General features: G+C 41.0%; 1 protein-coding gene across 4 annotated transcripts in view; it reads left to right on the forward strand.

Annotated features, from left to right (window-relative positions):
• The window catches only part of IWS1 (interacts with SUPT6H, CTD assembly factor 1), a 47,077-nt gene extending 32,520 nt beyond the window's left edge, over window positions 1-14,557 (forward strand). For 3 of the 4 annotated variants that reach the window (XM_052657974.1, XM_052657999.1, XM_052657982.1), the window contains exons 9-14: window positions 726-855; window positions 1,750-1,867; window positions 3,896-4,007; window positions 4,818-4,874; window positions 9,121-9,232; window positions 14,239-14,557. In XM_052657974.1, the coding sequence (XP_052513934.1) occupies window positions 726-855; window positions 1,750-1,867; window positions 3,896-4,007; window positions 4,818-4,874; window positions 9,121-9,232; window positions 14,239-14,370 (661 nt within the window). In that variant the 3' untranslated portion in view covers window positions 14,371-14,557. Of the gene's footprint in view, window positions 1-725; window positions 856-1,749; window positions 1,868-3,895; window positions 4,008-4,817; window positions 4,875-9,120; window positions 9,233-9,731; window positions 9,890-14,238 lie in introns of all 4 variants that reach the window. The other variant, XM_052657990.1, reaches the window with a different exon arrangement.
• Window positions 14,558-14,809: the final 252 nt, after the last annotated feature.

Genomic DNA, 14,809 nt, shown 5'->3' on the forward strand with positions numbered 1-14,809 from the left:
GTATGATTGAGAGCAGAGCAAATCCTGGAAGGCTACTTGGAGGATGTATTGAACAAGACTCCTGCGACCTGTTATGTCATGAATTTTATCTTTGTATTAGTATACCAATGAGCCAAACACATGGTCTAGGACTTTATTCTAGAAAATTGCTACCTCTGTGCCAACAGAGAAGATGATCTGTGCCAGACTTCATATATATAATACCATGTTCTCTGTTAACAGAATTGATCTGGTACATAAAATGGAATTTGAATAGTAATCAGTATTTCATTGTGATTTTTTTTCTGCTGGGAGAGTGGTGGTATTCTGCCTGCAAAGAATAGCATAATTCTGGGTTCTGTATTACTTGAAACAGTTTGAGGATCACTATTCTCCTAGGTTCAACATAAGTTTTTTAGGTGTGATGGTTGAAGCTCATTATGCTTGCTGTCTGCACCACTCATACCAACATTAGCCTACCCTCGTGTAAGTTGGTGTGTTTTGGGGGCGGTGGCGGGTTACCATTAACAAACCATCTTTCTTTGCATATCATGTCTGTTTCTTGAAAACAGGAACTAAATTTCATAGAGCTGTTTAAATCTATGAACACGTGCTCAGTAAAAAAAATGCCTAATTTTTTTAAGCAGTTTTTTGAAACATCACCCAATATATAAGAAAATCAAAGGAAGCTACAGTAGAACCAGCTTTCATAGCCTTGACCTTTTCCATTATTGTTATTGTTTCAGGCAGGACCTTAAAGAAACATTTATTGACAGTGGTGTGATGTCCGCCATCAAAGAATGGCTCTCCCCTCTACCAGATAGGAGCTTGCCAGCACTGAAGATTCGAGAAGAGCTGCTGAGGATTCTGCAAGAGGTGAGAGGCAGATAATCTGACTTGTTTGCTCTGGATTAATTATTTGACATGGCTTGTATTATCATAACCTCTGCATTTTACTGTGTATTTTTGCATTCTGTCTGCCATAGCCTATCAGAAGAGTTGTATTCGGTATGTTTATTAGGAGCATACCAAGTAAAATGAACTTAAAAGGAAGGCCTTTTAAAACTTCTTGTGACTGTGGTACTGAAGAAAAAAGATCTTGCGGTAGATCTTTTAGATTCTCTGGTTTATCTGAGAAGAGTAGTATGGTAGTTGGCATGTTTTAGGGAGGTACTTGATGTAGAAAGAGCAATAACTTCAGCCTCAGATGTGCCTTTAAATCTTGGACTGGGCCACCTTTTGTGGCTGTGACACCTTGGGCAAGCTGCTTAACTTCTGAAGGAATCCTGAGGAACCTGCTGTGTGCTAGGTGTTTTTTAAACGTATAGGTTCATTTATTCCTCACAGCAAACCTGCAGGATAGGTGTATTATCTCCATTTTACAGATGAGGAAATTAAGACTCAGAGAAGTTAAATGACTTGTCCAAGGTCACAAAACTAGCAAGTGGCTGTGGGTCCAGACGTAGGTCTGTTTGGTTCAAAGACCTGAGAGGACCCTTGATTTGTTAAACTACCAACCTCTGAGGTGCTTAGTTTACACTTTCTCACACTGTTAAGTTTTACTTCAACTCAGTGGTAGTACTGAACTCTGAACTCCTTATGGGAACACAGAGTATCTTTGTGTTCAATGAATATAGATACTGAAAATGGAACTTTTTTGTCATTTGTTCTGTTGTGAATGAACCAGGTGTTGCAGGCCCGCTAGAGTAGATTGACAGGACTCCCAGCTTCTTAATGATTAATATGTGTGTATGTGTTTATGTTCCCCAGCTACCTAGTGTGAGCCAGGAGACCCTGAAGCATAGTGGGATTGGACGAGCAGTGATGTATCTCTATAAACACCCCAAGGAATCAAGGTCCAACAAGGACATGGCAGGGAAATTAATCAGTATGTACATTTTGCTTTTTGTTTCTTGTGTTCATGTTTATAGAGAGACATATGTATATATATATATATAAACTAACTATATTTTCACTAGTATTCTTTTAAAATGAGTCTATGAAACGAAGTAGAAAAATTTTTGATACCTTCTTAGAGATACCAAGCTTCTTGTCCTTAGACTTAAAATGCTTCTCAGTATATTTAAGGATGCTATCCCAGTGTATAACAAGTAAAATCATGCGTTTTCTAATTATGGATCAAGAACATGTAGAGAGAGGGAGATTAGAATATAGGCCCTAGAGTCAGTCATACCTGGCTTCCCGTTTACCACCTGCCTTACTGCATATCCTTGGGCCAGTGATTTAAGCTCTAAATCACGTTTCCTCCTCTGTAAAACAGAGAACTGTGTGTTTAACTTAGGTTGTCGTAAAGATTAAACAAGATACATAGAAAGCATGGTGCCTAGAATACAGTAAATCCTCAAGAAATGTTAGCTGCTGCTGCTATTGTTGTTACTTTTTTATAATGATCTCCAAAGCCTTTTGTGTGTTGTTACTTACTGATACCAGAGAAATCCCGAGAAGTCTTAACTGAAATTCATCTAATCAGTTGCTGTATTGAACACCATGTGTATCTTCATCCCCCTCCTTAATTCTTCCCGTGTTTTGTGTTGGAAAGATTTTTAAACTTTAAGACTAGATTGAAGTAGTAACTACTCTTATATCTGAATTGGAAAAGGAAATGGCAATCCACTCCAGTACTCTTGTCTGAAAAATTCCATGGATGGAGGAGCCTGGTGGGCTGCAGTCCATGGGGTCACAAAGAGTTGGACAGGACTGAGCGACTTCACTTTCACTTTGACTTTATATCTGAATACAGTAGTTACATGCCTATTGCTATTTTAAGATTATCAATAACTTTTAGAAGAAATTTAATTTTTTAAATAAACTAGAGGAGTATTACATCTTGTTATTAACCTGCAGTTTACTGCCTATTAAGTAATAAGCTTTTGATGCTTTGATGCAGTGGTTTTCAACCTTTTTTGCCCTAGGCAGAGGGAAGCAGGCTGTTCCTACTGATACCCATGATGTACTACAAGTGATTCTGAATCCAGAGATAGGGAAGGCATGTCAGTTTTTAAAGAGATAGAGACCCCCGAGACTCCTTGCTTCCTTCTAAGTCTGATGACACCTGTGTTGTGTCTATAAAGGTCCTTTATTGTTTTGATAGTGTGTATCAGGGGAACCAGATCAGACAGCAGGAGGTGAGCAACTGGCGAGCAAACAAAGCTTCATTTGTGTTGACAGCTGCTCCCTATCACTTGCATTACCACCTGAGCTCTACATGTCCATGGAGAAATTGTCTTTCACAAAAGTGACCCCTGGTGCCAAAAAGACTGGAGACCGCGAGCCTGTGGAGCGGGTAGCCATTCCCTCCTCCAGGGGGCCTTCCTGACCCAGGGATGGAGCCTAGCTCTCCTGCATTGCAGGCGGGTCCTTTGCCCTCTGAGCCACCGGGGAAGCACATACAATGCAGCAGTAAGAGCAAAGCATCGAGTGGCACCTCTGGCCTTTGGCTGGCTAAACAGCGTGCATGTAGAGCATTGTGTGTGCACTTTCGCTAACAGCTTTCTTAGACTAGATGAGTACAGGCCTGACGTCTTCACTATCAAAAGATAATTTTTAAAGATTTAAACCACTTTGACAACTAAGTAGTAAAGGAGCTTGTTTTTGGTTAGAATAAGAACATAGAGAATTTCAAGATTTTCTGTTTTCAGTATTTGTAAGCAATGTGATCAACAAGGCTTAATATCCAGAATATACAGACAGTTCATACTACTCAGTATTAAAAACAAAAAAAATCAGAAAATGGGCAGAAGACTTAAGTAGACGTTTATCCTATAAATGGTTCTGAAATAATGGTGTCTTTAAGGAGAGAATATTCTGAATGCCTAGACTATGACATTCCCATAGGGTGTGATTATTTCAAGAATGCCACTCTGTTGACTAAACAATTGATTTCCCTTTGTTGTAGATGAATGGTCTCGGCCTATATTTGGTCTTACCTCAAACTATAAGGGAATGACAAGAGAAGAAAGGGAGCAGAGAGACCTAGAACAGATGCCCCAAAGGCGAAGAATGAACAGGTATGAGGGAACAGGTATGAGTAAGTGAAGCAAATACTATTGCTCTGATAACTCAGGGTTTTTGTTGTTTTTGTTGTTGTTGTTGTTTGGTAAATAAAAATGATTAAGAAACCCATAAGATGTAGGAGTTTGTCTTTCCGCTTGCTATCTCTTGTAGTTCATAATACCGTTTAAGTTTAAATGTGGGTAGTGTCTAGTGACTAGACACTAGTCTGGTCTTATTCAAAGCCTCTGTTATTTTATTGCATACTAAACTAGTGAATTAGTTGGAGAAGGCAATGGCACCCTACTCCAGTACTCTTGCCTGGAAAATCCCATGGATAGAGGAGCCTGGTAGGCTGCCGTCTATGGGGTCACACAGAGTCAGACACGACTGAAGCGACTTAGCAACAGCAGTGTCCGGTGAAGCTTGTCACCTGCTCCCCTCCCAGGCTTTCCTGGTTGCATCTGGCCTCTGCCGCCGTTTTGGAGGTTGCTTCTGTTGTTGCAGCCACTCACAGGAACAACTTTCTTAGTCCCATTTCCAGATTCTTAGCGGGGCGGCGGTGGGGGAGGGTTGGATATTACTGGTTAAATTTGTATCCATAAACTGGATACAGTTGCATCTAGCAGGATCATTACAGGTGAGTGAAACCTGATGTGCAAATGATGACTGAAATAAATAGCACTTTTATGAGATTAGGAATTATTTTCTCTGATCGAATATAAAGGACCTAATTGTGATCTGAGTTTGATATTTCACTTTGCTCTTTTACCCTTAATTATAAAGTTCTAACAGTCCTAATATCTCATCAATTGCTTTTCTCCCAGCACTGGTGGTCAGACACCCCGAAGAGATCTGGAAAAGGTGCTGACAGGAGAAGAAAAGTAAGATTTTTTTGTATTGATTTTCTACTTACACGATATTGTGAAGTTCTTCTTGCTGCTTTAAGAAAAATAGCAAATGAAATGATGGTTCAGAGTGGTGGGGGATGATTTTTAGTGTAGCATTTATTGAATATCCACACTGTATTAGTGCTCTGGAGGCTGCAAGAAGATTGAAAAATAGTTTGAGTAAAGATTTTGTTGCCACTTGGTATATAATAAATTGTGTTAGGCTCCAGAAATACAGAATCATATTAAAAGTAGTCCATTCTCTCAAAGTCTTTAGAGGGATCAGAGGCAAAGGGGAGAGCTTAAGCAAAGATGTAGGGTAAGCATTCAAGGCCTATTTTAGGGATGGCTAGTAGCCGAAATCAGATTGATTGTATTCTTTGCAGCCAAAGATGGAGAAGCTCTATGCAGTCAGCAGAAACAATATGGGAGCCACTGTGGCTCAGATCATGAACTCCTTATTGCCAAATTCAGACTTAAATTGAAGAAAGTAGGGAAAACCACTAGATCATTCAGGTGTGACCTAAATCAAATCCCTTACGATTATACAGTGGAAGTGACAGATAGATTCAAGGGATTAGATCTGATAGATGCAGAACTATGGACAGAGGTTTCTGACATTGTACAGGAGGCAGTGATCAAGACCATCCCAAGAAAAAGAAAGGCAAAATGGTTTTCTGAGGAGGCCTTACAAATAGCTGATCAAAGAAGAGAAGCTAAAGGCAAAGGAAAAAGGAAAGATATACCCATTTGAATGCAGAGTTCCAAAGAATAGCAAGGAGAGATAAGAAACCTTTCCTCAGTGATCAATGCAGAGAAATAGAGGAAAATAATAGAATGCGGAAGACTAGAGAAAACTAGAGATATTAAGGGAACCTTTCATAAAAGATGGGCACAATAAAGGACAGAAATGGTATGGACCTAACAGAAGCAGAAGATATTAAGAAGAAGTGGCAAGAATGCACAGAAGAGCTATACAAAAAAGATCTTCATGACCCAGATAATCACGATGGTGTGATCACTCACCTAGAGCCAGACATCCTGGAATGTGAAGTCAAGTGGGCCTTAGGAAGCAACACAATGAACAAAGCTAGTGGAGGTGATGGAATTCCAGTTGAGCTATTTCAAATCCTAAAAGATGTATCTATGAAAGTGCTATACTCAATATGCCAGCAAGTTTAGAAAACTCAGCAGTGGCCACAGGATTGGAAAAGGTCAGTTTTCATTCCACTCCCAAAGAAAGACAATGCTAAAGAGTGTTCAAACTACTACACAATTGCACTCATCTCACATACTAGCAAAGTAATGCTCAGAATTTTCCAAGCCAGGCTTCAACAGTAGGTGAACTGTGAACTTCCAGATGTTCAAGCTGGATTTAGAAAAGGCAGAGGAACCAGAGATCAAATTGCCAACATCCACTGGATCATGGAAAAAGCAAGAGAGTTCCAGAAAAACATCTATTTCTGCTTCATTGACTATGCCAAAGCCTTTGATTGTGTGGGTCACACCGAACTGTGGAAAATTCTTCAAGAGATGAGAATACCAGACCACCTGACCTGCCTTCTGAGAAATCTGTATGCAGGTCAGGAAACAACAGTTAGAACTGGACATGGAACAACAGACTGGTTCCAAATAGGGAAAGGAGTACATCAAGGCTATATATTGTCACCCTGCTCATTTAACTTATATGCAGAGTACATCATGTGAAATGCTGGGCTGGAAGAAGCACAAGCTGGAATCAAGATCACTGGAAGAAGTATCATTAGCCTCAGATATGCAGATGACACCACCCTTATGGCAGAAAGCAAAGAACTAAAGAGCCTCTTGATGAAAGTGAAAGAGGAGAGTGAAAAAGTTGGCTTAAAGCTCAACATTCAGAAAACGAAGATCATGGCATCCGGTCCCATCACTTCATGGCAAACAGATGGGGACACCATGGAAACAGGGAGAGACTTTATTTTCTTAGGCTCCAAAATCACTGCAGATGGTGACTGCAGCCATGAATTTAAAAGACACTTTCTCCTTGGAAGAAAAGCTATGACCAGCCTAGATAGCATATTAAAAAACAGAGACGTTACTTTGCCAACAAAGGTCTATCTAAAAATCCATGGTTTTTCCAGTAGTCATGAATGGATGTGAGAGTTGGACTATAAAGAAAGGTGAGCACCAAAGAAGAATTGATGCTTTTGAACTGTGGTGTTGGAGAAGACTCTTTAGAGTCTTTGGACTGCAGGGAGATCCAGCCAGTCAATCCTAAAGGAGATCAGTCCTGGGTGTTCATTGGAAGGCCTGATGCTGAAGCTGAAACTCCAATACTTTGGCCACCTGATGTGAAGGACTGACTCATTTGAAAAGACCCTGATGCTGGGAGAGAAAGTTTTTTGACCATGGATGTGAAATTAAATTTGACTTGGAATGCACTGCTGGTGGCATGCTGTGGGATGGGTTGCAGGGCAGAAGAGCTGAAGGTCATGATACAGGTCAATTGAAACTATAATGGAGAAGCAGAAAGTTGAGGAGACTTTGCAGGTGCAAAACTGCCAGGAGTTGGTGACTTGGTGGGCAAAGAGCTGGCTAGAGTTGAAGATAAACCAACCAGAATTTTAAACTTAACTGAGATGATGGTGTTACCCTTCACTAGGGTGGAGAAAGTTGATGTGAAGTCATAGGTGAGTTTTTTCTTGAACATATTAAATAGAAGGTGAATGAGATAGTCCTGTAAATATCCTGGGTCTAGAGCTGGAGTTTCAGCTAGAGACATTGATAGTTATCTCCCTAGAAAAGATTGTTGAATCATGAAATTAACAGAGTATAATGGTTAGGACTGGGTGCTTTCACCGCAGTGGCCCAGGTTCAGTCCCTGGTTGAGGAACTAAGATCTCGCAAGCTGCACAGTACAACAAAACAAAAAAACCCAATGAATGCATTAAAAAATAAACTGAACGCTTTGGAAAGGGGTGTAGCCACCAAAGGCCAGTGAGGAGCTGTGATCCTACACATTGGAAGAGAACCTAGAGAAGGACAAGGCTGCCCTGGAGGGGGCTGTGGTGGAGAGTAGACTTCAGAGGGGCTATGCAGTGAATGCTGGCAATTACGCAGCAGCCACATCTCAAAAGGAAAACAGGAAATGAGTTGGAGGGAGCACGTGTCATTTCCTTGTGGATAGGTTTGCTGCCAGTGGCTTCAGGGGGAAAGTAAGAGCTGTGGGAAATTTTCAGTTGATCTATTCACATACATGAAAGTTCTAGAGGCTTGATATTCAAGAATAGAGCAAACCATACAAGGGAAGAGAAGCAGTTTAGAATCTTTTAGCCTTCTCTTCCACTCCCCACCCCAACATCCACACATACCCAATCTCCATATACCAGTGGAGATAGGTACCTAAAAGTTGAGTGACTCGAATTCCCAGACACTGAATAGACTTTACTTTTGAAGGATGGCAGTCTTACTTTAGCATGGTGGTTCTTCAGTTTGTATGTGAAAGTTACTGTATGTGACACCATTAAATGCTGGCAAGGATGCAGAGAAACTGGATCACTCATCCACTGCTACAGGTAAAATGGTACAGCCACTCTGGAAGATAGTGTGGTGGTTTCTTATGAAGAAACACATACACAGAGATTAATGAGTGCGAGCAAAACTGGGGAAAATGAAACAAAAATTGATGAGTGACAACAACATCAATATCCTGCTTGTGATAGTGTGCTGTAGTGATTTGCATGTTGTTTTTTGAGAGACACTGGATCTCTCTGTATTCTTAAAACTGCATGTGAATCTATATCAAGTTTTTTTTTTTTTACAAAACAGGAAACAGACCAAAAGATTACTGTATGGGTTGCATATGCACAACCATGTAAACCGCTTTATGGGCATGCTCAGTTTGGGAGGTCATTTTACCTGCCTGACTTCTCATCTCACAAATGAACACAAGTGACTCCATTAGACCAGAGAAATTGAGATTCAGAGTCCTCGTGAAGGAGCCAGCCTTAGAAAGGAGAGAGGCACGGTTCCATCTGAAGCTGAGAAGAGGGGATAAGGAGTCCTGCAGAGGAAGCTGGCTTTGTGGGGAAAGTTGCAGTTGATAGAGCAGTGTGAGTGGTGATGAAGCCATCTGAGACAGCAGGGCATGGGTGGGGTGACGTTGGGAGGGCAGAGGAGGTCTGACGCAGGTGTGCAGGTGAGTGCATGGGCCCAGCCAAGGCTGGCTGCATAAGCAGCGTGCTCTTCTTCCCGTTCTCAGGGCTCTTAGACCTGGAGATCCTGGATTCTGCGCCCGGGCAAGGGTCCCCATGCCCTCGAACAAGGATTATGTTGTCAGGCCCAAGTGGAATGTGGAAATGGAATCATCCAGGGTAAGTCATCAGTCCAGGGACAGCAAGGTGGATCTGAAACGCGGATTACTGTCTGTCTTTTACTTCATGTTTGAGAACCCTTAAGCAGCTCTTAAGGTTTATCTGATTTGAAGGGAGCTATTTTCTCTTTATCTAGCCAGTTTATCTGGTTATTATTATTACTGGTTTGGTAATATTTCTGACCATTATTACCAGTGAGCATTACTTCAGACTTAAAGAAGCATTATCATTTGGGAAGTCTCTTCATATTAACTCCTTTTGTTTCAACTGAAGCTTGAAGGTAGAGTGTTTTGGTGTAGTCTTCTATTTTCTAGAACCCTGAGAAACAGAACTCACCTGCTTTGCAGCCTACCCCTCCCTTCCTGTTGAGCTGGTGTCAGTCAGCCTGCTAGGAGGTGGTTAGGGGAGACAGTGTCGCCATCACTGTAAATACTACTCGCTGATCCTCATTGCTGCTCAGTAATCTTTTTTTATTCTCCATTCAAACTACTCTTTCTAGCCTGGTATACTTAAAAAGGGCCTAAGTCGATTGGAAAAGCATAAGAGGAGATTTGCAGAACAGAAGCGGCTCAGCCGAGTGCACCGTGCTGTCAAGTTCAGCATTGAAGGCAACAGGATGCCTCTGTAGCCTGGCCCTGCCAGAGCGTTATCTGGGAGGTATCCCCAAGGAAGCATGCTCTGTGCATGGGCTTGAGCAGCTAGAGTGGAACCAAGTGTGTGTGTGTGCTTTCCTAACCAGAAAAGGCCAGAACCACTTTTAGTCCTGACATAATGACTATGACAGGCACCTAGTGACATTCTGGTCATCTTGAATATTTAGAAATTGATATGAGGTTCCCTTCCTTAATCAGTACCCCAGTACATAATTACCTCACTGATAGATATTTTGGTCTTTCTGCCTGGTACCCTTTTTATTAAAAAGGTTTTTGTCAGGGCCCAGAATCATAGTGGTTGGTCTGCCTTACAGGCATATAAGCTGGTTAGTAACATCTTGGTGGAAGGGAGGTGGCTTCCTGTTGTCAGTGGCTCAGTAACCTGCCTTTGAGGGCTCATTGCATAAATCCTGACACTGAATATTTAGGAGATAAATTTAATTAATATACATTTGGTCCATGGCCTGAAATGAAGACGACTTTGGAACATTCACAAAGCCAGACCCACTGACCCACTGTGCTCCCAGGTCAGCAGGAGCACTTTGCTGCAGTGAACAGTTGAGAGTCAAGTGGGTTGCCTGCCTTTTGTGCCTTCTCTGTTAGCCCTACTTGGGCAGCTGTTTCCACAGACACACTCACTTTCCTGCCGGTTCACTTTGCTGTCAAGCTACTAGCAAGTCCAAGCACACAGTCTTACTCATTGAGAATAAATAAAGGGTAGGAGAGCACTGGTTCAGTGCTAAGAATTCCTTCATCTCTACTTCCTTCCCTTTTTCCTCCCCACTACTCCTCTTTTTGGTCACACCTTGTGGCTTGTGGGATCTCAGTTCTCTGACCAGGAATTGAACCCAGGCAGTGAAAACCTGAAGTCCTAACCAGAAGACCACCAGGAGTCTCCTCCTTCCCTTTTCTCCTCTATTTGTTTCCCTTGATATCCCTCCTTCCCCTCCCCACCACCCCTGTTTTTCTTTACCTTTACTATTCTCACTGTCTCTTCTTTTATTCTTCTCTTTCATAATATATTTTCTTCCCCAACACACTTATTTTAGAAAATCAAGATCTACAATAGGGCAGAGAAAAATGTAATAAAAAGCCGTAATGGCCAGTCTCTTTTGGAAGGGCATGTGCCTGTCAGCAATTTGACAGTTTGGATCCCGCCTTCCCTGTAGGTGTTGGGGAGGGGGGAAAAGGTGGCCCAGCCTCCTGCTAGACTGAGACGTGACCAGCATGACGAGAGGGAAGTTCAGAGTTCTCCTTTGTCCAGCATTGCCAAGATCAAAATGGACTGTTACTTCTCTTGGCCTGTCTGGCTTATAGAGCTCTGTCTGAAAAATAATAATTAAGGCACGTTTTGGGAGCTGGTCTCGTAGCTAAGTTGGTAAAGGATCTGCCTGCAATGCAAGCAACCTGGGTTCTATTCCTGGGTTGGGAAGATTCCCTGGAGAAGGAAATGGCAACCCACTCCAGTGTTCTTGCCTGGAGAATGCCATGGACAGAGGAGCCTGGCGGGCTGCTGTCCATGGGGTCACAAGAGTCGGACACGACTGAGCAACTAAACCCCAAGCCAGCACACCCCGTGCTGCACTGCAGTGATCGCCCTGCACTGTCTCCCTGTTAGGATCCCTCACATGTCCCCTCCCGGCTCCCACACTGCAGACACGTGAGTGTCACTGGAGAACATGCCTCCTAAGAGGAAACTGCAGTGAATTAATGGCTTTCACATGAAACTCTTTTTGTTTTAAGTATAATTCTTATTTTTGAAATTACATGAGTAAATATACTGTAGAATAAACCCCATTCCCCAAAGTTCTGTTCTTCCTCCATGTAAAGCACCACTGTTAACAATTTTGATGTATTAAATGTATTTTCAGTAATGTTTTAAACTTATTTTTTCCTGCTTATAATTGTAGAAAATTTTGAGATTATAAAAAGAAAAATCACTCACCACTCAAAAGCAATTTGACAAAAATTTTGCCTTGTTTCCTATTGATATTTTAATATAATTAAAATTATATTTATATAATTTTGATCACTTCCTCTCATTAAACCACCTTATATATTTATCATCTGTAATGGCTGCATAGGTCTATCATGTAAAAATATATTAATAATTTGTTCATTATTCTATGGTTTCTGATTTTTCACTTCTAAATAATTTAATAACCTGCACTACACTGTATGTTTATATGCTAATTTATTCCATGGAATGCTTTTAAAATAACATTAAAATGACAAAGCAGTGCATGTTTTTATATAAATCTTTAAATACTAAAAGCACAAATAAACTTAGTGTCACTTATAATCCCACCACACCTTATATTAACATTCTGGGTTATTTCTTTAATCCTTTAAATATGTGTGCATAAACATATTATTACTGGTTTGGGGTTTCTTTTGTTGTGGTGGTAGAGTTTTAACTTTTAAGCAAAATTGTGATCATATTCTTTTATATCTTGTTAGGTTTGTGTTTTGCTTCACATGGTAAAAATTCATTTGAGTAAACATTCTTCAGTGATTAAATATTGTATTATAATATGATTGTGCCATATTTTTTAAAGCAAACCCATCTTGCTAATCTTTTAGGCTACTTTTGATTTTCACTGATAAAGTGGTGCAGTATACAGCTTTACTGTCCTAGGTGGCGTAGGGTTAAGCAATCAAGAGAGCAGTTACTGAATCTGACATGCTAGGCACTCAGTTTTGTGAGTTTTCAGACTTGGGGCAACCAGGCACTTGCCAGCTACAGTTCTTATGATCTATAGCAAGGGATAGATCAGCGCAGCCTGGGCATGTCCCAGTTGCTGAGGTTAGAGGGCTCAAATTGTTACAGAAGGTGCTGGGAGTGGACAAGAAGTCCAGGCTGATGAGTAGAGCTGCTGGGAGTTGGGCAGTTGGCAGAGATCTGAACAGGTAAGGCTTCCCAGTGTGCACTGACTGCACATACTAAAAATTGGGGCACATTGTCTGAAAGGATGTCAGATACTTACTTGGGACTGTCCAGAAATCTGGGGTATTGGATACGGTGATAGCACCTTCTCATCTGATAATGAATTTTTACACCCCCTCACAGTACTAGTGCCAAATACTAAAATTGATGTTAATTTAATATTTGTAATTGGGATGTACAGAGAAAATCTAGGATGGCTATCAATGTAGCTCTTATTCAAGAATGATTTATTAGAGATCCTTGCTTATATCTGAGGTAGAAGCTGAATCTAAAGGTGAGATAAGCCTAGGAGGGGTTCCCCAACTCAAAAGAACTTCACCACACTCATACCAGCCCTGAAGTATCTCCTAGTCTCTACCTAATTCTAGCATTCTTTGGATTGAGCTTCACAGGTGATTGAGTAGTAGGCATCTGGGGAAAAGAACTAAAAGAGCTCATCTCTTTCCAACTACTCACCATTCATGAAGATTGGGATTGCTGGCATCACTGTACCAAACGAGAAGAGTTTGCCCTGATTCAACATAAGTGGCAGACCTTTTCAGCATTTCTTAAAGGTGTCAATTTCTTGAAAACCACACTCGATTTCGAGACATAACAATCTTTTCAAAATATAGAAGAAATTACCTAACAACAAATCTTTAACCATAAAAGGGCAAGTAGAAAGAGAATGCAAGAAGTAGTAAGCCCCTTGGATCAAGAGACTTAATTTACTTTTCTTTTTGTGTCAAACTGATTGCAAAGTAGTTGTAATAGTAGTAGTACCTGATGTTTATTTTGAGCCCTGATTGTGTGCTTATATTTGTTATTATTACCTGATCACTTCTCCCAGCAGTCTTGGAAGTCGTTCAGACAAGGGGCATCATTTGCACAGGGTTATACAACCCTGACTATTTCTAATCTGAAACTAGAGCTCCAGCAAGCACTTAGCAGTTCTGATCTCATTCATTACGCTTAAGGTTTTTTCTCGATGACTTTCCTTGCCTTAGAAGATCATAATTTTTTATGCCAGCACTGTTAGAACTTGTGTATATTAAGAGGTCACCTCCATATTTGGTCTTTGAAAGGGAAAAGCATAAAGTCAGAATGTAATCAGATGAATTAGGGGGAATGTAGTTTCATTCCTCCCCCGTTTCTCTCTCCTAGCAAATTTCTGTGGACTTGAGGCAGAATTTTAAAATACGGCACAGATAACAACAAAATTCTTCTTCTCTGAGAGAGCTTAATATGCATTTCTGACATTGCTGTGTGTACTTGCCCTGTTGTTCCTGAGGTCACCAAAGCTTACTCTGGTTATTCCAGAGCTGGGAACTCTTCAGTCTGCTGACTTTCAGATAAAAGAAGGTGAACGACAAAACTAAATATATGTGTTTCAGTAATTTGCTCTTTAATTTTTACCCCACTCTTAGTTTCAGGGGACCTCCAAGAAGGGTATCAGTCGACTGGATAAACAGATGAGAAAGTTCACAGACATCAGGAAAAAAAGCAGATCTGCACACGCAGTAAAAATCAGCATCGAGGGCAATAAGATGCCCTTGTGACTGCCTGGGAGGTTCCCCGTCGCTACTCTTCAGAAATGCGCAATGGACTCTTTGGAGAAAGATGATATTTTAAAAACTTTTTTAGTGTACCTGTAAATGATGCAGCTTGTATCAAATGTCATAGGATTCGCATTTCTCTCGATTATATTTAAAACCATTTGTTGTGCACTTTGTACAGAAGAATACTAGTCATACTTCTATAAACTTTACACAATAAAATTCCATTCTGGTTTTGGGGGGCTGTCTCTTCATTGTCTTCAAGGGTGCATTCTCTACCGGGGTGAAAATTGGCTCTTGGTGAGTGAAGGAAAATTGTAGCTGTTACAGTGGTTTGACCCTTCAAAGTTCAACCTTCCAACTCTGGTGTGGTTTGTCTGGCCTCCATCCTTGGTTCCTCACTGTGCGCTTCTTAAGACCCTTGGGATTTCCTGAGTTCGAG

The sequence above is a fragment of the Budorcas taxicolor genome, chromosome 2, assembly GCF_023091745.1.
Source record: "Budorcas taxicolor isolate Tak-1 chromosome 2, Takin1.1, whole genome shotgun sequence".
Classification (NCBI taxonomy): Eukaryota; Metazoa; Chordata; class Mammalia; order Artiodactyla; family Bovidae; genus Budorcas; species Budorcas taxicolor.